The 27,632-nt window shown below is 44.3% G+C and overlaps 1 protein-coding gene and 1 long non-coding RNA gene across 7 annotated transcripts in view; one reads left to right on the top strand and one right to left on the bottom strand.

Moving 5' to 3' along the window:
- MFHAS1 (multifunctional ROCO family signaling regulator 1) overlaps positions 1-4,700 on the bottom strand; it is a 98,128-nt gene extending 93,428 nt beyond the window's left edge. For 3 of the 6 annotated variants that reach the window (XR_013446653.1, XM_078069666.1, XM_078069667.1), the window contains exon 1: positions 1,101-4,700. Coding sequence is in view for 4 of the 6 variants with exons in the window: in XM_078069666.1 (XP_077925792.1) it covers positions 1,101-4,098 (2,998 nt within the window). In the remaining 2 variants the exon portion in view is untranslated. The remainder of the gene's footprint in view (positions 1-1,100) is intronic. The other 3 variants (XR_004911291.2, XM_078069665.1, XM_036073667.2) reach the window with 3 other exon arrangements.
- LOC144381422 (uncharacterized) lies at positions 3,485-26,878 on the top strand. Its single transcript, XR_013446654.1, has 3 exons — positions 3,485-3,621; positions 9,298-9,471; positions 23,991-26,878. It is a non-coding gene; the product is annotated as an uncharacterized LOC144381422 (long non-coding RNA).
- The last annotated feature ends 754 nt before the right edge of the window (positions 26,879-27,632 follow it).

Genomic DNA, 27,632 nt, shown 5'->3' with positions numbered 1-27,632 from the left:
CTCAATGCACCCTGGGGGTGGGGACCAAGGGGAAAAACTGGCCATGATGCTATCACTGGGGCTTGTCCTCAGGTCACTTGGAATGTTGTTAACCATGCCTGCACCCCCAAAATCAGAGTTCTTTAAAGAATGCTCCAGTGTGAGAAATGGACACATTCCCAACTAAAGACTTAGGATATCAATTAACCTAGCTCAGAAAATCCCAGACTACTAGTCCTGGAATTCACCCACTCACCTATAATGGTTTAAAAAAGTGAAACAGAAAAAAGTCTGTTGCAAAACATTCCCCAAAAGAGAAAAAGGAAAACACACACACACACACACAAAACTCTTGTCAGCTTTTTGTCCCTTCCATCTCTTACAAAATATCACCAAAAAGCTCCACTCTCTAACACTTAGCAAAAAGCAAACCTTTAGACCTCTATAAACCACGAAATTGGCAGGAAATACCCAGGAAACTCCCCGGAGAGATTTCAGTCATCCATCCTCCCTGCCTTCCAGTGTGCTGGGTAACCCTGATCCCAGCACTCAGTCATGCATTTCAGACTGAAATTTTTGTCTTTACTAATCCATCATTCACCCTGATTACAAAACATTCTTCTCTAGAATTTCCTAAGAAAATTGAGCAATAATGTTTACATTATGATTACACTGAATTCAAACAAAAGATGGTGACAATGACATCCCAAGCTGAGAGCACCCCCCGGAGATGTGTCTAAGATGCGCAATAACCCAGTGCTCAGTGTGAGGCTCATGTCAGATGCGACCCATCTTCTGTTCAACTGGCTGAAATTCCTTCCATGAAAGGTAGGCTCAGCTGGAAGAGGGAAAGGAGATCCAAAATCCAAAAGTGGGACTGGAAACCACGTTTGAAGTCTAGGTCTTTTTATTAGGAGAGTACGATACTGGGGACCATTTCATTTTGCTCATGTATTTACTGTCTTTTGCTTATCCCCCCACCTGCCTTGTATTTACCCTGGAAAACTTTCCTGGGGAACCTGCTAGGTTAAGCAAATATCAAATAAATGAAAAACAAGTATCTTCAAAGAATGCGTCTTAAACCACTGCCACAGAAGAACCACATCCCTCTCCCCACTTACCTGGGAAAGCGTGTGGATTGGGCGACCCTCTCTTAAGGCACTTAGAACAGAGAATGTGCACGGTGTAGTGCAGTCCAGGCCATTCCTGAAGCAGGACATTCAGTTCCTCTACCAAGGGGGTTATGGCTTGCCATGCCGTCCATATATTTGGTAAGGATGCGTGGCTGGCAATGGACAGAGTGTCTGGCTGCAGGACCCCCTTGGCAGGTCTGTAACTGACCACCACGGGAACCTTTCCTCGATATGCAAAGATCTGAAGTTTCCCATCCGACCTGTGCACCACATGGCTGTTGATCTGGACGCTGTAGCGTGCGAACAGGCCGGGCGGAAAGGTAAAGGGGAAGCTATACTCGATCTGCAACTGCTCAGCCACGAAAGACTGCCCGGCCAGGTTGGTCCCATTAATCCAGGCCTCTGCATGGGGCACCTCGTTCTGCACGTAGCACGGGAACTTGTACCAAGCCGTGGACCCATTCAAGGGCTTGCCCTTGGGTTTATTGAGGCAGTAACAGAGTCCCATCTTCTCCAGCAGCTCCAGCAACAGCTGCAAGTCCTGCGGGGCCTGGACGTGAGGCTTCAGCAGCAGCCGAATGACGTGGGCTGGCAAGAGCCCGTGAAGCAGAAAGCCCTCCACGTAGTGATGGAGCTGGGTGGCCCGGAGCAGTTCCTGGCCCGGGGTGGGCGTCGCCATCGCTGGGGCGCTTTCGCCCTCGCCCTCGCCCTCACCGCTGGTCCCTAGGAGCAGCTTGTGCAGCAGCAAGGAAGGATCCCTCTGGAAAAAGACATTGAGGATGTCGATGAGGCGGGTGAGGTTGTGGAAGACGTGCTCCTTGAGGGCGGGGCTGTCCTCAAAGTAGAGCAGCTTGCCGCTCTCGTGCAGGTAAGAAAGGGCACTCTGCAGCCGGTCCTCGGTCAGACCCGCCTGCAGGCCCAGGCGGGCCGAGTCCCACCAGCTGAGCCACAGTCGCTGTGCCTGAGGCGGCTGGAAGTGCAGTTCCTCCAGCACCTGCCAGGATCGAGGCAGTACTCTGTGTAAATTGGGGAAGATCTCCCTGTGCTCTGCTACCGAGAGCAGTTTGTCCCGAAGCCGCTGTAACTGGCGAGGGTCCCTACAGCTAACAGGCAACACCGGGGAGAGGATCTGCAGCCGGTGGTTGAGCAGGTACTGAAAATGGGCCTTGCGCCGCCGAAGGTTCTTGTCTGAAACCCCATAGTAGGCCGCATGGGGGCTGGCGGAGCGCAGCTCGAAGTCCCGGGCCAGTGCCTCGTCCACCACCCGGGCCAACCGGCTCAGCCCCTCTGCGTCATGCTTCTCCTGCAGGGCGATCTGGCGGTGGATGTCCAGGCACTTCTCCTCCAGCTCCCGCTCCCCACACAGGTCTGCGTGCGTGCCCACGATGCACACCACGGCATGGGGCACGCGGGCCCCCACCCGATGCAAGAAGGAGCCCACGGTGGTGGGAAAGCGGGCTGGCTCATAGGTGGCCAGGTTCACCACCAGCACGTAGAGGGCTCCTGGGGAGAGGAAGAAGGGCTGGATCACCTCGTAACTCTCATCACCAGCTAAATCATACACGATGAACCGCAGTCCCCGGGAAGCATCAGCCGTCCAGCTGGTCACCTCGATGCCTTTGCTCACAGGAGGAGCGGAAGGGGGGTAGCTCTTTTCCTTGTCCCCTCCTCCTTGGTGTCCCTCCACCCTCTCCTCAGTGAGGCAGTGACGGAGCAAAGTCTTCCCAGCAGCCTTGTGGCCCATCAGGAGCAGCTTGAGGCGGGGCTGCACGGCAGGCTGGGAATGGGCCAACTCCTTCTGGTAGGCAGCGATGTAGGGGATCCCCTTCATGCAGACCTCGTAGGGGGGCTGGATCAGCGGGTTGTCCTTGATCTTCCACAGGCCCACCCTGGAGAGCTGGCCAAAGTTGTCGGGCAGCACGGCGATCTGGTTCCCTTGCAGCACCAGCTCCTCCAGGCCGGTCAGCTCCACGATGGAGTCGGGCAGGTAGCGGATCCGGTTGTTATCCAGCCAGAGGGTGAGCAGCCGGCCCAGGCCCGAGATCAGGGATGGCACCGAGGTGAGCTGGTTGCGACTAAGGTAGAGCTCCTCCAGACCAGCCAGGGGCAGCAGCGCGGCAGGGAACTCCTCAAACAGGTTGGAGGAGAGGTTGAGCATTTTCAGTCGCTGCAGGCGGCTGAACTGGGCGGGCAGCGCCTGCAGCCCGTTGTTGTCTAGCATGAGGCTCTCGAGGCTGGCCAGCTCGCAGAAGCCACTGGGCAGGGTGCCAAGCTCGGCGCCACTCAGCCAGAGGATCTTGACGGCGCGCAGGGCACTGATATCCTCAGGCAGGCCCCGCAGCCGGTTGCCGGACACGTCCAACTCCTCCAGGGCCGCCAGCTGCAGCAGCTGCCGGGGGAAAGCCGTGAGCCGGTTGTGGTCCACGTCGAGCGTGCGCAGGCGGAAGAGGCAGGAGAGGGAGTCGGGCAGGTGTGCCAGCCGGTTAAAGCTGACATCCAGCTCCTCCAGGTGGGCCAGGGCACCCAGCTGGGCGGGCAGGGCGGGCAGCTGGTTGTGGCTGAGGTTGAGCTTGCGCAGCTCCCGCAGGGCACTCACCACCTCCGCGCCCAGGGCGGTCAGCCGGTTGTGGCTCACGTCCAGCTCGGTGAGGTGCTGGCCCAACTCGGCCACGGCCGGGGGCAGCCGGGCGAAGCGGTTCCTGCGCAGGACCAGGACGCGCAGGCTGCCCAGCGCCGAGCCCAGCCCGTCGGGCACCTCCTCCAGGCCGTTGTTCCCCAGGTTCAGCACCTCAATGTCCCCGATGTTGGCCGGCAGCACGAGCTGGGGGGCTTCGGGGCAGTCGAGCTGCTCGGCGCCCGCCCCCGGGCAGCCCCCGGCCGCGCTGAGCGTGAGCTGGCGCAGGTTGGTCCGCAGCTTCCTGGCGCGCAGGGCGGCGTCCCGCCACAGCCTCACCGTCTTCAGGTGCCCGCTGTCCTTCCCAGCCATGGCGGGGCCCCGGGCCGACACCCACACGCGGGCGCCCGCAGCTACATGCCGCGCTGCGCCCGCGCGGGCGCCAGTCTCCCGGGCCCTCTCGCTCCTGCCTTCCCACCAGCCCTCGGCGACCGGCGGCCGAGGCTCCTAGCGCAGCCAGCGGCCGGGCGCCCGCAGCTGGGGGGCGGCGGCGACGCGAGCAGCTCCGGGGGGCGCCGAGCGCGCGGCGCGGGGGGAGGCGGCGGCGGCGGCCGGCGGGCAGTGCAGCTCGCATTCTCCTTGCTCCCGGGCCATGGGCGCGCCGGGGCGGCAGGGCCGCCGCCCGCCGCGCCGCGGAGGATGCCTGCTGCTCCTCCTCCCGCTCTGCCCGCCTCGCGGCGGCGCCTCGGTGCCCACTCCGGCCCCGCTACCCCCGCCGCCGCGGCCCCGCGGCCGGCAGCGTCGTCGCCTCCGTGAGCCCCTGGAGGAGGGCGGCGCGCGGCTCGGCGGCCGGCATGTTGTGGGCGCAGGGCCGGGGGCGCAGCCGGGAGGAGGGGGGGGTGGGGGGCGGGCGGCGGCGGCGCCTCCTTGTCTCCGCTTCCCCGGGCTCGGGCGGGAGCGCGAGCGCCGCGTCCCCGGCACTGGGAGGGCGCGATCGGGAAGCGGCAGCGCCGCCCGGCGAAGCGGCCCCCACGTGACCGGCGGAGGCGCCGCGTGTTCCCGGCACCGCCCCAGGGGCGGGAGCCGCTGGCGAGCGCCGGCCGCGGGGCTGAGGGCACCCCGGGCGGGTGCGGGCCCGACCGTGCCCTGCGCTTGGCGGGACGCGCGCGGGGAGCCCGGCGCCGGCTACGCAGCGGAGCTTCGGCGTTGTCCCGCTGGGGTGCGCCTGCTTCTGGCTCTTTGTTGGCCCTCCGCTCCTAAGGATTTCTTTCTCTTCCCTCCTGTGTCGGATCCGCTGGCTTCCCTTACTCATTCTTTGCAGCCCTTCTCGTTCCACTGGCCCTACGTCCACGCCGTAATGGAACGGGCAGAATCCAGGGGCCTGGGTTTCATTGTAGGAGCTTAGAACGAGAGTGTGACTAAACAAAAGAAGGACTAGAGCAGGCAACCATTCATTCATTTGGTAAATATTTACTGAGGCTCTATTTTGTGCCGGACCGACTGAGACCGACGTCCTCAGCTCCGCTGGGGAAGGCTTTGAGCAGGCTTCTTGCCGGCTTCGCTGTGGGGGTTGGGGCTGGGGGGCTCGCAGTGCCAGGGCTTTTGATGTGGGGTAGCCCATTTATCCTCACAACAACGCCGTGCAACAAATCCCATATCCCCATTGTACAGTTCTTTTGCTGTTAGTTCAAGAAAATGATGCTCAATTTTAAGGTTTATTTTTCCTCTGTGAGGACGTTTCCTTCAGATCACATCTACACTAAATAAATAATTTCTTCAGAATTTACCAGAACCCGGAAACCTATTAGGTGTCTGGATGTCGCCTCCATCACTGCTTCTAAACTGGTTAATGCTGAAGCAAATAGTTTTCAGAGACGCAAGACTAAATGTGATTGGTTAACTGCACCACCGAGCGCACTGTTGCTTTCCCTTCACGTGAGCTTGTTGTCATTCGGGGACCCATATTTGGTGCGGTTATTTCAGTAGTAATAGTTTGTCTCTTCAAAGAGAGCTGCCGGACATCTCCGTCTGGAAATCTGCCCCAGGGATGGTTATCCAGCCTTGGTCCCACACCTTGTAACTGGAGGATGCTCCTGGGGCCAGGCTGGTCCCAGAAGCTCCCACACCACAGGTGAAATGTGGGTAGTGAACAAGGAGAGCTGAGCTGGGTCCTGAAGGAACTTCTTGGGAGATCAAATTGCTCAAGGATTCCCGCAGCCTCCCACCCCCATTCACACCAGGCCCTGCAAAAGTTAGGGATGGCCCCGCACGTCAGGGTTTTCCTGAAAGCAAAGGGCAAATCATCTCAGTCTGGAGTAGAGGGATTCTGATTATTCAAAATTTTTTTGCCTTCGATGTTTAATGTCATGGACCTAATCTATAAACTTTGCAAATCTTTTCATTGACCCTATTTTTCTTACTCTGAGGTTGTTTTCATTTGGGGGGCTGCCATGATTATAATAACATTCCATGCAGATGGGCTTCCTCCCAGAGTGCAGACTCTGCTTGGGCACCAGTCCTTTCAGTCATTTTGGGGAATGGGAGAGCACACTTGAGGAGGCTGGGTCTTAAGCAAGGCCTTAAAGAGGTGGCTTGCTAGAGGAGAGGATCCTGGGCACTCAAGCAAGAGTCTTCTACTTAAATGTCTGTCAGTAATAGTCTAAATGGCCCTGGGGGCAGTGGTACCCCTTTCTTCCCCCCTGCTAAGCCTAGCAACTAGCTAAGCTCCAAGTAAGCTCTGGTTTCTTTCGCTGTGTCTTCAACAAACTCAACTTTCCTCCATCTTTTTTTTTTTTAAGATTTTATTTATTTATTTGACAGAGAGAGACACAGTGAGAGAGGGAACACAAGCAAGGGGAGTGGGAGAGGGAGAAGCAGGCTTCCCGCTGAGCAGGGAGCCCGATGCGGGGGCCTCAATCCCAGGACCCTGGGACCATGACCTGAGCCGAAGGCAGATGCTTAACGACTGAGCCACCCAGGCGCCCCTCCTCCAGCTTGACGGATTTTTCTCTTGACCTTGCTAACCCCCTAGCTATTGTCTCACTGCTTTACTTCTTTGCCCTGTCAAATATCTTACGTAAGTGGTCTGGAACCAGTGGTCAGGCTCCTCTCCACTGGTTCCCTCCTTGGGCCCCATAATCTGGCTTGCATCCCCACGGTGCCAACAGCATTGCTCCCTAAAGGGGAACTTACCCTTTCTCCTTCCTTGACCTCCCATTGTGAAAAACGGTAAGCAACTCCCTTAGGAAACTTTCTCCCTTCTTGGTCCATAGGATATTTGGTGTCACGTTAAGTTTGGGGTTTTCAAAAAGAGCCTTATAAAGGCTAATTATTTCCTAGTAGGAATCAAGTTTGCAATTAGAGTAAGTGCTATGAAATGACCCACTATGACAAGTACTTGGACAAACCTGCTAGGACTTGCTGAGATACGGATAGCTTCTTATGAAAATATTTAGTCATTATGCTCTTCCTGTTTGTATTTATATGATTCTATTTATATTAAAAATGCTTAATTTGGAAAATCATCTAAGTACCCTTTTCCACTGATTTTTAGTTTTATCAACCACAGCTTAATCAAGTATTTTAGGGTAACCAAATGTCCCAGTGTGCCCAAGCCTGAGGGGGTTTCCCAGGGTAGGAGACATTCTACACCTAAATCCAAGGCAATCCTAAGAAGCCAGCACAATTAATTAACTTGGTCTTTCAAAAGAGCCCTTTTTCTTGCTTTCTTTTTACCTTTCAGGAGTTCAAAAAGTACAGCTTCCCAGAAATGCAGCATTTCCCTCGCTTCAGCTGCTTTAGATTTTCAAAATAGTTCTGATTTACTTAGTAAATATATGCTTATTGACTTATCAGCGAGGACAGTCATGAGCTTGAGGTTCTAACTAACTTTGGAAACTACCTGTCTAGTCTTGAAAGGTAATTTGGCTCTCCCTTAAGCCTTCAGTGCAAATGAGACCTAGAGAAGTGGGTCACAGCATTTACTTAGTTCTCTCCCTGAAGTCTGGAGAGGCCAGTATATGCTGCCTTTATCATGAAAAGAGGGAAGGGCTTCCCACATTCTCCTTTCTTATAATTTTAGATCCAGCTAATGTTTGGCTTTAAAAAACCAATAACAGCAAAAATGCTCCTTTGTGCCTGGATAAAGGTAAGTAAGAGAAAAATCTCACCTCCACGATTTTAATCAAGCCATATTGTCCTTCGCTTGATTTTGTTGGAGATAGAAGTGGAGGAAATCAAGGGAAGAACAGAAAGAGGCAAAGTAGGTTTTAGGCTTGTCCTGAAGAAGAGGATTAGAAATAAACCTTGAGGGGCGCCTGGGTGGCTCAGATGGTTAAGCGTCTACCTTCGGCTCAGGTCATGATCCCAGGATCCTGGGATCGAGCCCCGCATCGGGCTCCCTGCTCAGCGGGGAGCCTGCTTCTCTCCCTCCCTCTACTTCTCCCCCTGTTCATGTTCTCTCTCTCTCTCTGTATCTCTGTGTCTCGAATGAATAAATAAAAAAAAAGAAAGAAAGAAAGAAACCTTGAGAATTGACATAGGAGAGTTTAGCCACAAAGGATCTTGGAAGTCATGTCATCTCTTTGCTACGGGGCATGACTAACCAAGATATCAAAGAATAATCACCCGTATCAGTAGCTAATGTGTATTAAAGGTTGTCTATGTGCTCAGGCACTGTGCCATAAGCTTTTCATGCAGGCTCTCATTGGATCTTCACAATAGCCCTGAACGGTGGGTTCCATTTTTCTCCTTGTTTTACAGATGGAGAAAAATGAAGACAGAACTATTGAGTGGTGCAATCCAGACTCCAAGGAAGGCAGAGTCCAAAACTCATGTTTTAATCACTGTGCTATTTCTTGGGAGGGGAATGGGTCTTGTTCACTGTCAGCAGACTGTGTATTTTAAGCTATAGAGAAGTGGTACCAGCTGGAGAAATTGAACTTTGCTCTTACAATATTGAAGAATGTCATATTGGAATACCGAATGCTTGAAACAAACAGTATCTCCAAACTACAAGAAATGGGTTTAACATCTGTTGTTAAATGTTACAGCAGGAAACAGAATTTCTCTGCCATTTGTAGATAAGTTGTGCTTGATTTGTTTGTCTATTTGGAGAGAAAGGATTTAATACAAGTGTCCATAAAAACCTATACTTCAAATAGAAGGCATTTCAGAGTCTGTCTTTTGGGAAGAGCATTAAGCAAAAAAAAAAAAAAAAAGGTAAAAAACGAAATTGTCAAGCTAAGATTAGGTACAAAGAATCTGACATCCTTTGTCTTTTGTTTAGGGGGAAAAAAAACCCCAAAATTGAAGTTTTCCTTATCCACGTTAGACTCACCATCTGATTTGAATGCAAGCCAGTTTATATCAGCATTGGCTAAGAAGGCTGAGTGGTCACTTAACTACCAACAGAGCATAAAAAATGTGTTCAAGACCCTGACTCCCCCAGAGAGCAAAGGCAAAATTGTACCAATATGTCTGTTGTTTTTTCTTTCCCCTGCGCTACAGAAAACAAATTTATCTTGGAATGGGCAGCATTCAATTTAACATTGGCTCTCTTTGTGTTTCCAGGTCAAGCGGGAACACATATGCTCCCTACTGAGGAAAATAAACTGCAATGTATTTTTAGCATCCGTTGGAAGTACTTTCAGCTGAAGAGATTCTGCAGGATCCAGACAATTTCACTGAAGGCCAAAGGATTGGCCACAATGTCACCTAGAATTCTAGAACTTGCCCTGGGGGTCTGTAAGTAGCAGTGCCCCTGAACCCCTCACCCCACCCCCCATCATTCTCAATGCCAATCCTGTTGCAAACATCCTCTTTCAGAGAAAAAGAAGGAAAATCATTCCAGAAAAAGATAAATGGAAAACATCTGTGAAATAGTCATGACAAATGGCGCTAACTATAGCACACTTGGCCCTTTGAGATGAAGCATGTCCAGGAGGAGGGAATAGGGAGCATGCGGAGCAGAGAGGATGTCCCCCACCCCTTTTGTGCCTAATGCTGAAGGTTAGCCATGAACGGGGAGCTGCTATATGGTGCATCTTTGTGAAAGGTGCCTCTGGGTGCCTTTGTGAATGGTAGAACAAGGCAGCACTCCCACAGACCTAGCAGCTCCCTGGCGTGCTGAGTGACAGATGGTTTCAGCTTCTGGGCCCTCCCTCCAAGGGTGGTGCGCGCAGCCTTGGCAGTGGAGTTTCAGTTACTAGGCTGAAATGCAAGAACTTTCCTCATGGGATTTGGCAACAGTGAGACAAATGGTTTGAGACTTTGCCTCTGTCTGCATAGTTTTGAAAAATATTTTTCATTTTTTAAAAAATTTTATTATGTTATGTTAGTCACCATACAACACATCATCGGTTTTTGATGTGGTGATCCACGATCCATTATTTTCGAATATTTTTCATTTTTAAAAGCAAATTTAATTGGGGCATCTGGGTGGCTCAGTCGGTTAAGCATCTGCCTTCGGCTCGGGTCATGATCCCAGGGTCCTGGGATCGAGCCCCTGCTTGGCAAGAGCCTGCTTCTCCCTCTCTCCCCATTCATGCTCTCTTCTTGCTATCTCTGTTGCTATCTCTGTCTCTCTCTTTCTCAAATAAATAAATAAATAAAATATTAAAATAAATAAAAGTAAATTTAGTTAACTGCTAGCTTTTCAATAAATGACATGGAAATATTGCATCCTCCTTGTGAAACATTCTATTTCTAAAATAAATACAGTCCACGGTGACATCTACAATGACACAGTAGAATACGTATCATAAAGTACAGCATACCATCAAAAATGGGAAGTCTTCCGAAAGAACTATAGTTCTGATTATTATTATAATAAAGCCATGTGTTTATTAAAAAACAGGGAAGCCAAAGTTACATTTATGTTCTTCCTGAAATTTTATTACTCCTGTAGCAAAAAGGAGTTTCTGTTTCCTCTTCCGAAATACAGAACAATAAAACCTGATTCCCTACCTACCCTACCTCATCCTATGAAATGGTGAAATGTCTTGGAATAATGCTATGTAAGTATAAGGAACTATGGTGTGTTGAAATATAAGCAGTTGGTCGTGGCTTCATTATTCACCCAACAAATATTTCCATAAGGCTCTGTGCAGGGTGCCTGAATACAAGATAACCTAAGAAGACTTCTGTCTCTCTTGTCTTCATCAAGGTGGACAAATAAAGTATTGTCTACTGTTGATTAAGACAGTCTTCAAAAGTGTGGTCCTCTGAGAAGTTAAAAAGCTAGTGTCCTTTTCAAAACTCTCAGAGCATATTTGAGGGAAGTCTAGAGGACTCCTAAGTTTTGTTCCTTTGTTCCCAAACTGCAGTGGCTCTTCAGATGTTAAAGAACAATTTGAGGAAGCTTTTCCCTTCCTCTGTAAGATAATACTGTTCCATGGTCTTTGTGGTTCTTGAGTACAATTATATTGACATTTAATTTATATTTTCAAAACTAGGAGTATGAAGTTCATGTGTCGGGAATTTGGGTTTTGTTCTAGTACAGAATATTAAATTTATTATTATTATTTTTACATTGGCTTTCTAAAATAAGCCTTTTAAAAACAAGTTTAACATGATGTACAAATTAAATAAAAATATGCTTCAAGATTAACTAGAAAAATTAGAGGAGCTTTATCATAGGAGTTTAAGTTTGTAAGGGAGGAAAAATAATTTTACCTATAATTTTTTCAGTTTTTGGCTGAGGTCTCTAATAAAAGACAGACTGACAAGAGAAAAACTAACAGAAGTTTATTAACATGTATATATAAATGGGAGATACCCAGGGGAAAACGAGTAACCCAAAGGGGTGGCTTAGAACTATGGCTCATATAGCATCTTCAGCTGAAGACAAAGAAAGAGGTGGGGGAAGGCCAGTGAGGGGCAGCGGGATTGATAATGCACATTTAAATCAGCGCTTTCTCTATTGATGAGGGTCTAAAGTTGTCCTCAGGGATTAACCTTTATCCTGCCTGGTAGAGAGGGATACCTTTGTAAATATATGTCTTGCTTTTTAGGCAAATGGGGGAAGATACAAGCTTTTCTTGTATCTGCTTCTCAGTTGCCTTCAGCTCAAAATAATTCTTGTGCTGAAGTGGCATATTCTGCTCCCCTTCAGGACTGAGAGTAAGAAAGTCAGTCTTTTTATGGGCCCAGATGTTAAACTGGAAACCATGAGCAGCTATCCCTAGACTATCAGAGGGACTTGGGAAGAGAAGAAAGCCAGTCCACCAAGAAAGAAAAAGGCTGATGTGAAACGATAGCAGATATAAGAGAGAACATAAAATTTCTTGAATTTCCAACATTTTGGTTTCTTGCCTGGTATTCATGAGTCTTAGCTACATTCCCTGCCGTAAAGGCTTATAATAAATCCCCTGCTTTTGCTAGAGCACCTTGAATTGGTTTCTCTTTGAAACCAACAGAATCTTAGCCTAGAAATTTGTATCTGGAAGTGAGTTGGCAAGTTACAGACCACTGAAGGAAATAGTCACGTCAAAGCAGAAGGGGTGAGAAGTGAATAGTCCTGGAAACAAAGGAGAATATGTTAAAGTGTGTTCAGTTCTTGCAGCCTTTCAAGGAAGTGCAATGAGAGCAAGAAGGAGATAGGCTTTGGGCCAGGGCTGCTGGAGAAAAGCAGAGTAAGAATACCACTGTGAACCAGAAGGCCTTCTGAGTGTAGCCAGCCATCTCAGACTGTTCAGTCAGTCTGAACAGCATTTACAAAGACAACGTATGGATCAGTACAACCAGATTCTGGGTTAGGACTGCTTTTGAAACTAAAATTGGGGGGCGCCTGGGTGGCTCAGTCGTTAAGCGTCTGCCTTCGGCTCAGGTCATGATCCCAGGGTCCTGGGATCGAGCCCCGCATCGGGCTCCCTGCTCTGCGGGAAGCCTGCTTCTCCCTCTCCCACTCCCCCTGCTTGTGTTCCCTCTCTCGCTGTGTCTCTCTCTGTCAAATAAATAAATAAAATCTTTAAAAAAATAAAAATAAAAAAATAAAAAAAGAAACTAAAATTGGTGGGTTGATCGAGAAAATGTATAATCTCAGCAATTAGAATGGAAATATCCATGAGAAACCAGAGGTGCTGAAGACTTCCAAAACTTTAGCTGTAACTCCCCAAACGCTCCGTGTGTCCCCTCCATTCATCCTCTCAGATAAATACAATGAGGGCTGTCCCCACTGTAAAGTAGTTCAGCTCAAATAAATCTGCAGATACGGGTGCCATTTCATGACACATTAGAGGAAAAAAGTGCCATCATAAGCTAAAGAAAATGAAATACAGGAAATATTTCCAATACATATAACGATTAAGTTATATTTTAAAAGAAAGTCATGCAGGGGCGCCTGGGTGGCTCAGTCCGTTAGGCATCTGACTTTGGCTCAGGTCATGATCTCAGGGTCCTGGGATCAGCCCAGCAGACTCCCGGTTCAGACTCTGCTCCTCCCTACCCCCCACCCCATGCTGTCTCTCAAATAAATAAATAAAATCTTTGAAATAAATAAAATAAAAAATAAAAATAAAAGAAAGTCATGCAAAAAAGTACATATATTTTGTTCAAGCGATCAGAAAAAGCACTTGTTGGATTTATGTTATATTTCCACATTTCAATTTATGATTTGTTTGAGAGCAAAGATGTTCATAAAGAAATCCCTCTCTGATCTGGAATATCAATCCAAGCTTCCTTCTTGGCCTTAACAGAACCATGATCCAACATGTGCAGTTTCTCCAAGTTAATTGCATGAGACTCTTAGAACTGGGCATTTTTAAATACTTTTCAACAGTATCAGGAATATGGTTGCCTAGTATTATAATACAATACATGTCCAGAACTCTCACTTCCAGCTACAGAAAAATATCTGAAGCACGTGAAGCTCTGAAAATGCTGCCTTTGCTTAGCTTTAATCCTGGTAAAGAGAGTTTTCTGCCTCACCCCCTCGTCTGACACCACATTCTCTAGCCCCTCCTCCTTGTTCTACAGACAAGTGGGCAAGTATGTAAAGGTGCAAGGTCAACAGCACGTAAGGAAGCCAAGAGTCTCAAAGCATGAATTCAGCATGAGAGAAAGAGAGTCTGGGCTAGTGACCCGTATCAGATTTGCCTTCGGCCAGCATTTGAACAGAGGACAGTGCCTAAAGTCCAAGGTAATGCAAATGTGCTCCCTGAAGACCCCACGTGTGAGAATCTGAGGCGCTGTCAGAGGCCAGCTCGGGACATTTAGGCCCATGGGCCTTCTCCTACCAATTGCATAAGTTTAGATGAACTCTTGCTTAGACATTTCATAACCAAGTGAAAGCAAAAATCGCTTTGTAACTAGAGTGAACTCTCTACCCTACCTCACTCTGTAGCTGTGGGTGGGCCACATAGCCAAAATTACTCTCAACTCCATTAACCGTAAAAAGAAGGAGTTGAATTACTAAGATGCTTAATTAAGGCATCGGACAGTCTAGGAACATATGAAATTATAAGCCAAATTATATGCATTTTTTTTTGAGAGAGAAGATGCGTATTTTTTTCAGATTCTCAATTCATGAATCCAAAGCAATTATGGCCCCCTGAGTTATATAACCTTTAAATTCCATTTAACATTAATATTCTATGATACTCCATTTATGCATATTTTGAATAGCACTTTTACTTAGTGGTATTAAAGAACTAACTAGTGATTAGAGAACTGTATTTTATAATATGTTCAGTTTACTCGCACTTCAAGTTGGTGAATATTATTATGTCTTCCAACTATCATATTGGAATGTGAAGTAAATACTATTATTTCCTCTCTCATGTACATGGAGTTTTGCTACAGGAGAGGTTTGTTTATGTACACAGAGCTACAAAATGCTAAAAACTTATTAAAATAGTTAACCAATTATATTTCACATAAATGATGGAAACTTTACAATTATGTGAAATTGGACACAATTTGCTAATTTAGTTTGACCAATTAAAGTATTTTAAAATTAATATATATTAAGAGCAATTTTACATCATATTATCTCTATATAATCCTGATGCTAACCTTAATATAATATTTTTAAACAATAGGTTGGAAAAAAGTTGGGAGAAGTCATAGAACTGTATTTCTAAGACCCTAAGCCCACCAATATATAGTTAACCTTAATGAATTCAGATCTTTAGATTTTCATTTCCTGCTTGACATCAATAATGCAAAATACCTATTCACATCGGTCTCCCTGACGTTCCCTATTCTTTCAAGAGCCCACACTGGAAGTGACTTGATGATGATGCAAGTACATGGCGTCTTGTTGCTCCTCAAGCCAACTTGCAGATGTATTGGGAAATTCTGTCTGGGATTGAACACGGGCCATGTCTTTGCCAGGGGTGCTGAATCAACACGCCAGGGCACAGTTCTCTTTCCCGACCCGCCAAACTGGGCAGACAGAGCCAGCCTTGCTGGTTCTGGACTCTCTGCAATGCTGTCTCATCATGTGACAGATATCATACCCACCAAACAAAAAAAGCAGCTGGCTTCACAAACTGTGGAGAGCGGTTTGTTTTTATTTTCGAAGTAGTTAACTTCAGATTGCCTGAACTCCTATGAAGGTCTTTAAAAAAAGATTTTATTTATTTATTTGACAAAGAGAGAAAGACAGCACAAGCAGGGGGAGTGGCAGGCAGAGGGAGAGGGAGAAGCAGGCCTCCCGCCGAGCAGGGAGCCCGATGTGGGGCTCCATCCCAGGACCCCGGGATCATGACCTGAGCCGAAGGCAGACGCCCAACCCACTGAGCCACCCAGGTGCCCCTCCTATGAAGGTCTTATAAAGGTTTAAATTCTGTCATTTGATTCTTAGATTCCTTGTCTCTTTGGATTTCGAAAAATATCACTACCACATGTTTTTTGTGCAGTGCTGTCCCTAAAGAATTTAGTGAATTTGCAAATAAAGACCGGAATAAAACAGTTAAGAAGAATTATGAGACAACTGAATACACAAAATGTGGCATATACATACAATGAAATATTCTCCAGCCTTTAAAAAGAAAGGAGATTCTGACACATGCTACAACATGGATGAAGCTTGAAGATATGTTAAGTGAAACAAGCCGGTCACAAAAGACAGATATTGCCTGGTTCTACTTCTAGGAGGTGTCTAGAGTAGTTACGTTCATAGAGACAGGAAGTAGAATGGGGGTTGTCATACTCCTGGGGAAGAACAGGGGGAGGAATTGGGAGTTATTGTTTAATGAGTGTGAAATTTCCTTTTGGGAAAATGAGAAAGTTCTGGAGATGGTTGCACTACAATGTGAATGTGCCACTGAGCTGTCCACTTGAAAATAATTAAAATGGTAAATTTTATGTTTTGTATATTTGAACCCTGACTGCATAAAGGAAGTATTGTTCTTTTTTTTAAAGACAACCTTTTTTTTTTTTTTAAGATTTTATTTATTTATTTGACAGAGAGAGACAAAATGAGAGAAGGAAGACAAGCAGTGGGGAGTGGGAGAGGGAGAAGCAGGCTTCCCACTGAGCAGGGAGCCAGATGTGGGGCTTGATTCCAGGACCCTGGGATCATGACCTGAGCCGAAGGCAGACGCTTAACAACTGAGCCACCCAAGCACCCCTAAAGACAACCTTTTAAAGATACATAATAAAATATTTATAGATAAAATGGTATGACACCTGTCATTTGGGCATAGATGAAACAATTTTGGCCATGCATTGATTAAATTTAAAAAGAGAGAGAGAAAAGAGCAAAACTATAAGCAGGTATTGCTGTTAACCTGCTAAATGAAATAAAAATATAGATTATATTTTTTACCAAAGTGCATTATCCACTATATTATTTTCTTTACTTTTTGGTTTGCTGTCCATATTTACTATTTTTAAAAACTTTCCTTCCTATTTTGATTGTGAATATCTTAATACATTTTCCTTTTTCTGTACTATAGTCTGTAAGATATAAACTAGAAAGAATTCACTGTGTTATTTTGAATGATCTTTCAACTTAATCAATAAATCTAGTGACGTGTTTGAGAGCATAGAGAAAATACAAATTATTCCTTTGGAGTCTCATTCCAGTGTCATTACTTTTTAGGAGTCACTTTTTTCTTTGCAACTTTACTAGGCTAAAAATAATTGATGTAGCATCACCATAGAATCTGCCTAAACCCTAACGCAAACTTAATATTAATGTAGTTGAGTTTGCTCATCCAAACTGAGGGTGAACCTACGTATATATTCTCAAAAATATATACTTCCAAAGAACAACATTTGCAGGTTTTTAAAATCTAGAATATAATGGGTACTAATAAATATTTAACTAAGAATGCCCAAGGCTCCCTTTTTGGAATTCCTATGCTGACCTATAAGCCATCACCATCTACTTGGAACAGTAGTCACTTTGATCTTATCTAGGTACTTTGGTCTTATGATGCATGGGTTAATATTAATATATTAATTTAAAATAACCCTCCTCACTCACTCTGACCTAGATACAATAGCCTTTGTATTATTCTTGAAGATCCTGAGCACATTCCACTTATGGTTCCCTCTGTTTAGAAATCTCTATCCTAGAATGAAAGAAAGAAAGGAAGGAAGGAAGGGAGGGAGGGAGGGAGGGAGGGAGGAAGGAAGGAAGGAAGGAAGGGAGGGAGGGAGGGAGGGAGGGAGGGAGGAAGGAAGGAAGGAAGGAAGAAAGAAAGAAAGAGGGGTGCCTAGGTGGCTCAGATGGTTAAGCGTCTGCCTTCGGCTCAGGTCATGATCCCAGGGTCCTGGGATTGAGCCCCACGTCGGGCTCTGGCTCAGCGAGGACGCTGCTTCTCCCTCTCCCTCTGCCTCTCTCCCTGCTCATGCTTTTTCTCTCTCTCTCTCTCTCTGTGTCTCAAATGAATAAATAAAATCTTTAAAAAAAAAAAAAAGAAAGAAAAAGAAGAAAAAGAAAATCTCTCTCTTAAGATGTTTGCATGAACAACTTCTCCCCTTTTTCTTATAGTCTTTCCTAGAGACCATCTATAACCACCCCCATTAAATTGGATCCCCTCTACAACTCTGCTTAACTCTCTACCCCTCTACATATCCCCTCCTATCTGTTCCCTAAGCACTTATCACTACCTGGTATATGTTTGTTTGTGTGTGTGTTTGTTGTCTCTTTCCCATGCAAGAATATAATTTCATGAGGACAGGGAATTTTTTTTTACCACCTAGGTGGTGACACATAGTAAGTCACAATTGACTATTTGTTGAATCAATGAATGGACAAAGGGTTGAAAATGAACATATGGTTAAGGAGACTAACGTCTAGGTAGAACAATGAACTTCAGTCATATCTTCAGCAACCTCCATAGGAACTCTCATGGAATTTAATTAAATGTATTTTTCACCTTCCATGTGCCTTGTAAAGAATTAATTCTTTTAATTCCTCCATGAAATAGATGAGAATATACTCCATTTTACAGATGGGAAGACTAAAGCATGGAAAAACTAAATCCCTAAAGATCAATGCATGAGAATCTTAGAGCTAGATTTAGAGAATTTTGGGTATTTCGTCTTGAACACCTGACTCCCGACATCATTTAATTATAGCTTGTGCTTATTATAATTCATTTAAAAGCATTTACTATTCCTGAATTTGAAAGTCTCTCAGGTAAGAAACTGATTTGTTGTGACAGCAGGTGACTCAGTTACTGTAAATGTTCTTTCAAGAACTTGTTCTTTAATCCATATCCAGTAATTCACAAAGTAAGTTGCTATCTTAGCAGAAATATATGGTTTGTAAGTAATTTACCAATTAGTTTCATTATGCTTGTCTCCCATTTAATTTAAAATGAATTCTACCACCCCAAATCTATTGCAAACATGAGGGAAATCCTTTATGTGGTATCAGTAAGAGATTTTCTCAAGTCTAATTTTACTTTTGATTCCTCAAACATTACTACAGATGATTTAACCCCAAAATTCAGTGTGCCAGGTGGATCACACACTTTGTTTTTTATTGAGAAGTCCCTTTTTAAATAGGGACAGTGGCTCCCAAATTTGACTGCATTTTGAAATCACCTGAAAAATTTACAAATACTGATACCTGAATCCCACCCCCAGAGATACTGATTTATTCAATCTGGGGTGTGGTCTGGGCATTACGATTCTTAAAAGCTTCTGAAGTGTAGCCAAGATGGAAACTTTTGTGGATTTCCTGACATGACCCAAGAATGAAATCCAGGAAAGAAGCAAAGCTAGAGGACCGTGGATATAATGGTTTCTAGATTTCTCTGTAATGCCAGATATTTTAAACTATTTCAGTATCTTTAGTATCTTACTGCGTTTTTCACTCTGGGGTTATTTCTTGGAAGGATCTGGTTTTACTATCTAAGATATAAATTTTTTAAGATTTATGTATTTTAGAGAGAGAGAGAGCATGAGTGGGAGGGGCTGAGGGAGAAGGAGAGAGAATTTCAAGCAGACTCCACCCTGAGCGCAGAGACGCACATGGGCCTCAGTCACACAACCCTGAGATCATGACCTGAGCCGAAATCAAGAGTTGGTTGCTTAACTGACTGCGCCACCCCGGCGCCCCAACTATCTAAGACTTAAGTTAAATTGGGCTAAGATGAAAAGGATGTCAACAAGATGACAACAACTGGGATAAAGTGTATCAAAAACACTCCTTAAAATGTAGCAAGCTATACAAATGTAAGAAACAATTAATGTTCTTCCAAATGCTGACACATTACATGAGCTATATAGAACCAAAGGCCATTTGTATATTATAAATATGTATATTATGAAGTGCCTTCAAAATAATTCTTAGTAATAAACAAAATTCACTCAAAATATGTCCACATTTATTTGGGAGACTTTGTACATTCATCATCAATTACTCTCACTTGCAAGACAGTGAATTTAGTTTTTCATGCCTGCCTTAAAGTTTTACCAATTCTAATACCTACAGCTTAAAGGAATATAGAACCCTATTGTAACCCACTAGTTTACAGTAACCAATTCAGATGCCCCCACAACAGAACCATTATGAAGAGTCAGACCCATATACGGTTTTTGTTTTCTATCAAGTTCTCACACTTGGAACTTCTTTGGTTTGCTTGCTTGCTTAATTGTGAATGGTAACAAAGGTGACATAGAAAAATAGCAACAAATGAGGAAAGAATTACTGAAAAAGAAATGCTTTTTTAAAAATCAGCAAGAGGGGTGCCTGGGCAAGTCAGCGGGTTAAGCATCTGACTCTTGGTCTCAGCTCAGGTCGTGATCTTAGGGTCATGAGTTCAAGCCCCATGTTGGGCTCCAATGCTGGGTGTGGAGCCTACTTAAAAAAAGGGGGGGGGGGCAAAAAAATCAGCAGGAAAAAAGCTCATGAACTCAGCTATGTAAGAGCAAGAAGTAGAAACCCTGCCTTGATCAATGGCTCATCTTGTTGGGTGCTCCTAGAACCCGGTTCCCCTGAGTACCCCCCTCCCTTCACAGGCTGTGGGGCTCGGTTTTCTGTCACTGGATTACTTAAGCTCTTTGAAAGAGTTGTTTTTCCCTACTTTGCTCCAGGCTGTTGGGCTTGCATTTGGTGTAGGTTCTCTGAAGCAATGAGGCTGGTGTTATCATTCAGCACTCTGATTTAAATACTCTCTTAATTCCTCCTGTTTAGTCTGGCTCATTGGGTGTTGCCCATAAAAAGTTTGGCTTCTGTAATCACAATTAGAGCAGGATGATGTGACTAATCAGTCTGTTCTCGCTGCATCTCTATCTTCTGTGAAGTGAGTCAGTTTCAACATTAGCTTTGTGCTCACATGGCACTCCCTACTCTCTAATGTTCAAGTCTATATTTGTTCCAGACTCTAGATGTTTAAAAAAAAAAAAAAAAAAAGAGGCTGTTTGTTTTCATTCTTAAAACATGTTCTATACTCCCTCTCGGGAGTGGAACTAACCCCACAGGAATTTGGAGAAATTCCCAGAGTGCTAGCTCACGATAGAGAATTTCCAGGGCAGGGAAGCTGTTTGTTCCCTCATTTGGGGAAATTGTACTGATAATACAACTAGTGCAGGTCAACACACACATAATGAATGTTTACCATGTGCAAAGCACTTTTCACATATCATTGTTTTAAAATAAGGTTTCTTTTAGGGCGCCTGGGTGGCTCAGTAGTTAAGCGTCTGCCTTCGGCTCAGGTCATGATCCCAGGGTCCTAGGATCGAGCCCCGCATCGGGCTCCCTGCTCTGCAGGAAGCCTGCTTTCCCCTCTCCCACTCCCCCTGCTTGTGTTCCTGCTCTCACTATCTCTCTGTCAAATAAATAAATAAAATCTTTAAAAAAAATAAAATAAAATAAGGTTTCTTTTAGAGCAGTTCTAGAAAAACAGCAGTTTGCAGAAAAATTACAGACAGTAAATTTCCGTATTTCCCATACCTAGTCTTCCCTATTATTAGCATCTTACATAGGTATGATATATTTGTTACAATTGATATAATAATATATTGATGATAGTGTATTAATGATTCATAAACTGATACATTATTATTAACTAATATTCATGCTTTATCCATATTTCCTTAGTTTTTACCTATTGCCCTTTTTCTGTTCCAAGATCCCAACCCAAATGCAATATTACATTTAATGATCATATCTTCTCACGCTCTTCTTGACTATGAGAGATTCTCAAGTTTTGAGGAGTACTGGTCAGGTATTTTGCTGAACATCCCTTAATTGTGATTTGTCTCATCTTTTTCTCATCAGAATGGGGTTAAATGTTTTTGAGAGGAAGACCACAGAGGTAGAATGACATTTGCAAAACATAATGTCAAGGGTGTATATTATCAACATGACTTATATTGTTGATGCTAACTTTGATCAAGTGGCTGAGGTAATATTTTGTCAGATTTCTCTACCATACCTTTCAAGTAACTTTGTCCTCTTTTTCCCCCTTTTTATTCTATATTCTTCGGAAGGAAGTCAAAATATGCACAGCTTATACGTAAAGAGTAGAAAGTTATTGTCCACCTCTTTGAGGGCAGAGTATCTGCATAAATTATTTGAACTTCCTATTAATTCAGTCATTTATTTATATCAGAATGGATTCAAGGATTTTTAAAATAATACTTTGAGTTATAACCCCCCAAATCCTTCTTTATTTATTTTCTTGCTCAAATTTTTCCAGCTTTGGCCATGGAGAGCTCTTTTATTTGGCTCCTTGTCCCTTTAACATGCTCCTTCATTGTGTGTGTGTGTGTATGTGTGTGTGTGTGTGTGTGTGTGTGTGTGCGTATGTGTCTTTTGAAACACTTCCTTAATTTCTGGGTCTACAAGATGTTCCAGGTTCATCTTGTATATTTCATGTCCCAGTCCTAGAACCTCCTATTTCTCTAAGGAACCTGGTTCCTTTTATTGGAGAATGGTATTAGGAATCAGGTTCTGGATGATGGATATGATCATTGTTACTGGAGTGTCTTTGCTTCCCAGCTGAAAGGGAAAGGGACTATATGTGCATATACTAAACCAGATATTTGCACATATGCACGAATATTTCTATATGTAACTATTTGTATCTATATTAAGCCAAACATGAGTTCATAGAGATGTCTCCAACTTCAGTCCATTACCACGTGGATCATTCTAGTCTCCTCCCTTTGCTCCAACAGTGAGATCCTGGGCTCCTACCATCCCCCATCCCTGTATTTAATTGTTCAATTTCAGTATACATATATAACAGTACCCAAATTGTTGGTAACATGTACCCCTGTGGGTACTACTTTTCCAGAGAGTCTGGAAGACATTTTTCTGGATGGCCATGGACCTGGTATCATACAACAATTCTGTTACTAAGGAAGAACGGGAGAATCAATAAGGGAACACAGTTAATGGTCTCCACCACAGACTGCATTGAAGTGACAGGTCACAAAAGAGAAAAATCCAGTGGCCTTATTTTGAATTTTAGCTGAGTTTCTATGCGAAAGTTAGTGGTTTTCTTCCTCAGACTACAACCTTTTGACACAATGCTCATTTCCTCCCTTGGCCACAACACAAGTTCCATCTTCTTTCGGCTTCCACAGCCATCAGCCATCACTAACAGCAGTAAGGGGAGCAACCCTATGGAGCACATTGCAAACTGAGACATGAGAGGGCACAGCGGAGCAACGAGATGGCGAGGGATGGATAAATGGAAGTGTCCACTGGTTGTTGGGCGGCGAAGGTAGCAGAGATTGCACCTGGGCGCTGACTGACCTAAGATACTGATATGACAAGGACAAAGAAACATAGATGATGGGATGACTTTTCCAAATGACCGTTAGTGAGGCTCCTTCCACAGCTTCGACTAATCTGTGCCCCTTCATTGATCTATTATCAAATCAGTTGTCACTGTGCTATTTTCATCCAGTGGCAGTTGGCAATTCTAAAAACAAACCCTTCCATACCCACTCTCCAGACCTGACCTGATACCTAGGGACTGTTATGCCAATATATGGGAAAGAACAAGCAACTCTGCACAGGGAAATCTAAAGTTTTCCCTACCACATGAGAAGATTCGAGACTAAGATTCTGGAAAAAAGAAAATGACACAGTAGGAAAGGGGGCTTTGGAGATTCACTCATCTGGGTTTGAATCCTAGCTCTGCCGCTGAATAGCTGTGCAACCCTAAATAAATCATTTGCTGCCATATATATTAAATTGATAATAAAATATTAAATGTAATTCCTTAAAATATCAAAATGGTATATTTTATTAATATTTAAAATTATACCTGACAAAACCTGTAGAATCTTATGGCACAAAGAGAGAACCTTAATGCATGCAAATTTACAAATCCTTTAGGAAGCCGAGGGATCCCAGGATGGAATGCAGAATGTGACAAAACTGTCTGAATCACACTTGTATGAAACAACCTCACGCCCGGGGTGGGAGGTGAGGGGAAAAGGTGTCAAAGGAAGTAACTTTGGAAATGTGTGGAGTGTGGCAGACTACAGGCAAAAGAAAGTGTACGTTCGGGGCGCCTGCGTGGCTCAGTCATTAGGCGTCTGCCTTCGGCTCAGGTCATGATCCCAGGGTCCTGGGATCGAGCCCCGCATCGGGCTCCCTGCTCTGCGGGAAGCCTGCTTCTCCCTCTCCCACTCCCCCTGCTTGTGTTCCCTCTCTCGCTGTCTCTCTCTCTGTCAAATAAATAAATAAAATCTTAAAAAAAAAAAACTGCTTTAAAAAAAAGAAAGTGTACGTTCACACTGTGCTTTAGTTGGAAGTGGAATGTGAAGCTTCCTGTAACCGTCCTAAAAATGAGAGGGGCTGCCCTTCTCCTCACTTTTTTTCTTTCCTCGTTGCCCAGGTGGAACATCCATCTTGGACATGAGGTGGAAGACAAGGGTTGAGAAGGCTGGGGACAAGAAGATAGAAGAAGCTTATCTTCTTTTCACGATTACGGAGCCACCAAGCCAGCTGAATTGACATAGAATGAAAAAGAAACTTCCGCCTTGTTTAACTCACTCTTTATTTGAATTTCCTGTCACAGATGAATCTAATCCCAACTAATACAGATTTTACTTGTACCTTTTCCTCCCTACCTTTTAACCCTTCAATTCCTGGATCCCTCAAACAAAATGAGGGTGCACAACTTTTCATGATATAACTGCCTCGTAAGTCGTTCTGTGCTATCCTTAAGCACCTATTCGGGCCAACGAAAGGGATGCGTTAAGTGGACTCTTGCTCACAAAAAGATGTGCCCTTGCATGGGATAATAACAATTGTCAGGAGCATAATTTGTATTAACTCATCATCCTCACAAAAGAGTTACTTAAATGGCCAAACAGTATACCTTTAGCTTTTGTCTCCTTTATATCTAAGTACATACTTAATGAATTTGGGGAGAAATGCCAAGAAGTGTAGCCTTTAAAAATGTAAAGGTTAGGTAGTAAGAGTCGAAGATCTCTCTCTCCCCTCCCTCCTGGACTTTGACGTTCCACTGGATTTGGGATTTATAAGTCTGTTCAAAAAATCATGGAGCAGAAAAGGAAGACGGCAGTTAAGAGTTGCTAGGTGTCCATTTCAAAATGGTTACCCAGCGACCGCTGGAGTCGGAGGCTACAAGGAGCAGTGCCAGGGGCTTAGGGTCAAAAGCTCACCTGAGCTACAAACTGACTCCACTAAACACTGTGTCTGCGTGGTTTTCTTTCTTTCTTTCTTTCTTTTTTTAAAGATTTTTATTTATTTGACAGAGAGAGACAGTGAGATAGGGAACACAAGCAGGGGGAGTGGGAGAGGGAGAAGCAGGCTTCCCGCAGAGCAGGGAGCCCGATGCGGGGCTCGATCCCAGGACCCTGAGATCATGACCTGAGCTGAAGGCAGACGCTTAACAACTGAGCCACCCAGGCACCCCTGCGTGGTTTTCAAAATAAGAATCAGCTTTTGGGGTTATGTGGGCTGATGCACAACTGACCATCTGTTTTGTTTGTCCTATCTCACCTTCTGACAAGGTCAGCGTGCTCGCTGTGTTTATAGAAAACCCACTCACGGTGTGAATAACATCTGACAGCATTTGAAGCCAAAACAAAATCTCTTTTAAAGTTCCTAGATGCCGGGGGTGGCAGCTCTGTGAAGACACAGATTCAAAAAAAAAAAAAAAAGTCCGCTTTTAACAAAATTAATTTTCCTTAAACTCACAGAATAAGGTTGAAGAGTTTAAAACAGTATTAAATTAAAAAAATTTTTAAGTATTCTAAGAATACTCTAACCTAGCCTCTCAAGTTTTCATCTATTTGTGTTCACTTCCAGGAAACTAAGACAAATACCTGTAAAGAGAGAAATGCAGGTTGTATTGCAGGAGTTGTGGTATTTGATATTTAGATTCTATCATTAAGCTGCACCTTTATTTCCTTTGTGTTAAGCCTCTCTCCTTGTTTATACCTATTTTCTGTCTGTATTTCAAAATCGTAAAAATATTTCATCTGTATGATTACTTTGTGAAGTCGTTGGGGTTCTAACCTCTCAAAGAGAAAGCCTCTCAATAGAGTTTAAATACACATCACACATGCTATATAGGCTAGAAATGAAATTTCTATTAAAAATAAAATTGGGGACGCCTGGGTGGCTCAGTCGATTGAGTGTCTGACTCTTGGTTTTGGCTCAGGTCATGATCTCAGGGTCGTGGGATCGAGCCCCCCTACTCAGTCTCCCTGCTCAGCAGGGAAGTCTGTCTAAGATTCTTTCCCCTCCCTCTCCTTCCACTACTCCCCCTGCTCATACGTGCTCACTCCCCCACCCAAATAAATAAATAAATAAATAAATAAATAAAATCTTTTTTAAAAAATTAAAATAATTCACAGGGATTCAAATAGTTATTTGTATACTAATGTTCATAGCAGCATTATTCACAATAACCAAAAGGTGGGACAACCCAAGTGTCCATTAGCAGATGATGGATAAACAAATGTAGCGTATGTAAAAAATAGAATAGTATTCAGCCTTAAAAAGGAATGAAATTCTGACGCAGGCTCCAACAGGGATAAACCTGGAAGACATTATACTAAGTGAAATAAGCCACAAACACAGAAGGACAAATGTTGGACGATTTCACTTATAAGAAATACCTAGTGTAGTCAAATCTGTAGAAACAGAAAGTAGAATGGAGGTTCCCAGGGGTCAGGGGGGTGGGGAATGAGGAATTATTATCCAGTGGGTGCACAGTTCCAGTTTTGGAAGAGGAAACAGTTCTGGAGATGGATCGTGGTGACGGCCGCACAGCACTGTAAATGTAGTTCATGCTGGTCAACTGTAGAGCTAAAAAGGGTTAGAGAGTCAGTTTCAGTTATGTATATTTTACCACGATTAAAAAAAAATCAAGTACATTCAGGCCAGATATTAACAGTGTTCTGATTTTTCCTTCTGCTCCAGTGTCCTAATGGGACATAATGATAGGAGGAGAAAAATCTGCTCTGGGTACTGTGTAATGTACATCCATGTACAAAAGAATAAACAATGTTATCAAAAGAGCAAAATTTTGTCCTGATTATTGCTAGAAAGTCTAACATCAGTTGAACCAAATTCTTTTTTTTTTTTTTTAAGTGAAAGAATGACTGTTCTGAGGGAAGAAGGGGCTGGCAATATATATTCTAACAAATATCCATGGTGTTGTTTCTTGTTGGTCTTTTTCCTTCTATGGCCAGACATTTCTTAAATTTGTCTATCCTGAAGAACTAAATAAAATACATTTAAAAGCCATTAAGACTTGAAATTATATGTCATTATTGCTTCCCCTAAGCATAACTTTTGTAAACCTTACACAGCTTTTATAAGTGAGCCTGTTCAACAGTATAAAATCCAACACTGGATTTTGCTTGTTTTCTCATCTGTGCCCTAAACTGAGACCAGCGGTCACTGTTATATAGAGATACTGCTATTTTAATTATAGTGTCATGCGTTAATCATGATTGACCCCAAATGAAGACCAAATTAGACTTTTAGGCTCTTCTGAGTCACGAACTTACAATGCGTATTTTTTATAAAGAAGACTCATTTCATTTAAAAGCATGATTTTTATTTCTTATTATACATTTTCTTAATTTTTCCTTGTTGCAAAAGCAAAGTGTGTCTGTTATAGAAAATCAGGAAATACACGTGGACCTAATAAATCCTGGGGGGCCATATAGTCCAGTGGCCACATGGGATTCTATCAAGAAGGATGGCCGACTAGCACGTCACCTCTAACAGTGCTATGCTGATTCTGTTCCATTTGCTATGCCCCATTTCTGACTGATGCACCCCCCAACCTTCTCTGTGCTCCTCTAATCTCGTAGAGGTCACCCCTGTACTGTGTCATGCAGGTTTCCTGCCTACTGGGTATGTTCAGCCAATGGAAGGACTAGCAGCCCCACATCTCTAGAGTCCCAAAGAAGTAACTACTTCCCCGAAGAAATCCAGTATCTTTTGGGGGGTTCTTCCAAAAGCAGATCTTGAAACAAGGACTTGAATGCAA

The sequence above is a fragment of the Halichoerus grypus genome, chromosome 3 (genome assembly GCF_964656455.1).
Source record: "Halichoerus grypus chromosome 3, mHalGry1.hap1.1, whole genome shotgun sequence".
NCBI lineage: Eukaryota > Metazoa > Chordata > Mammalia > Carnivora > Phocidae > Halichoerus > Halichoerus grypus.
Note: the sequence above shows the minus strand (reverse complement) of the source record. Positions and strands in the feature narration are given on the sequence as shown.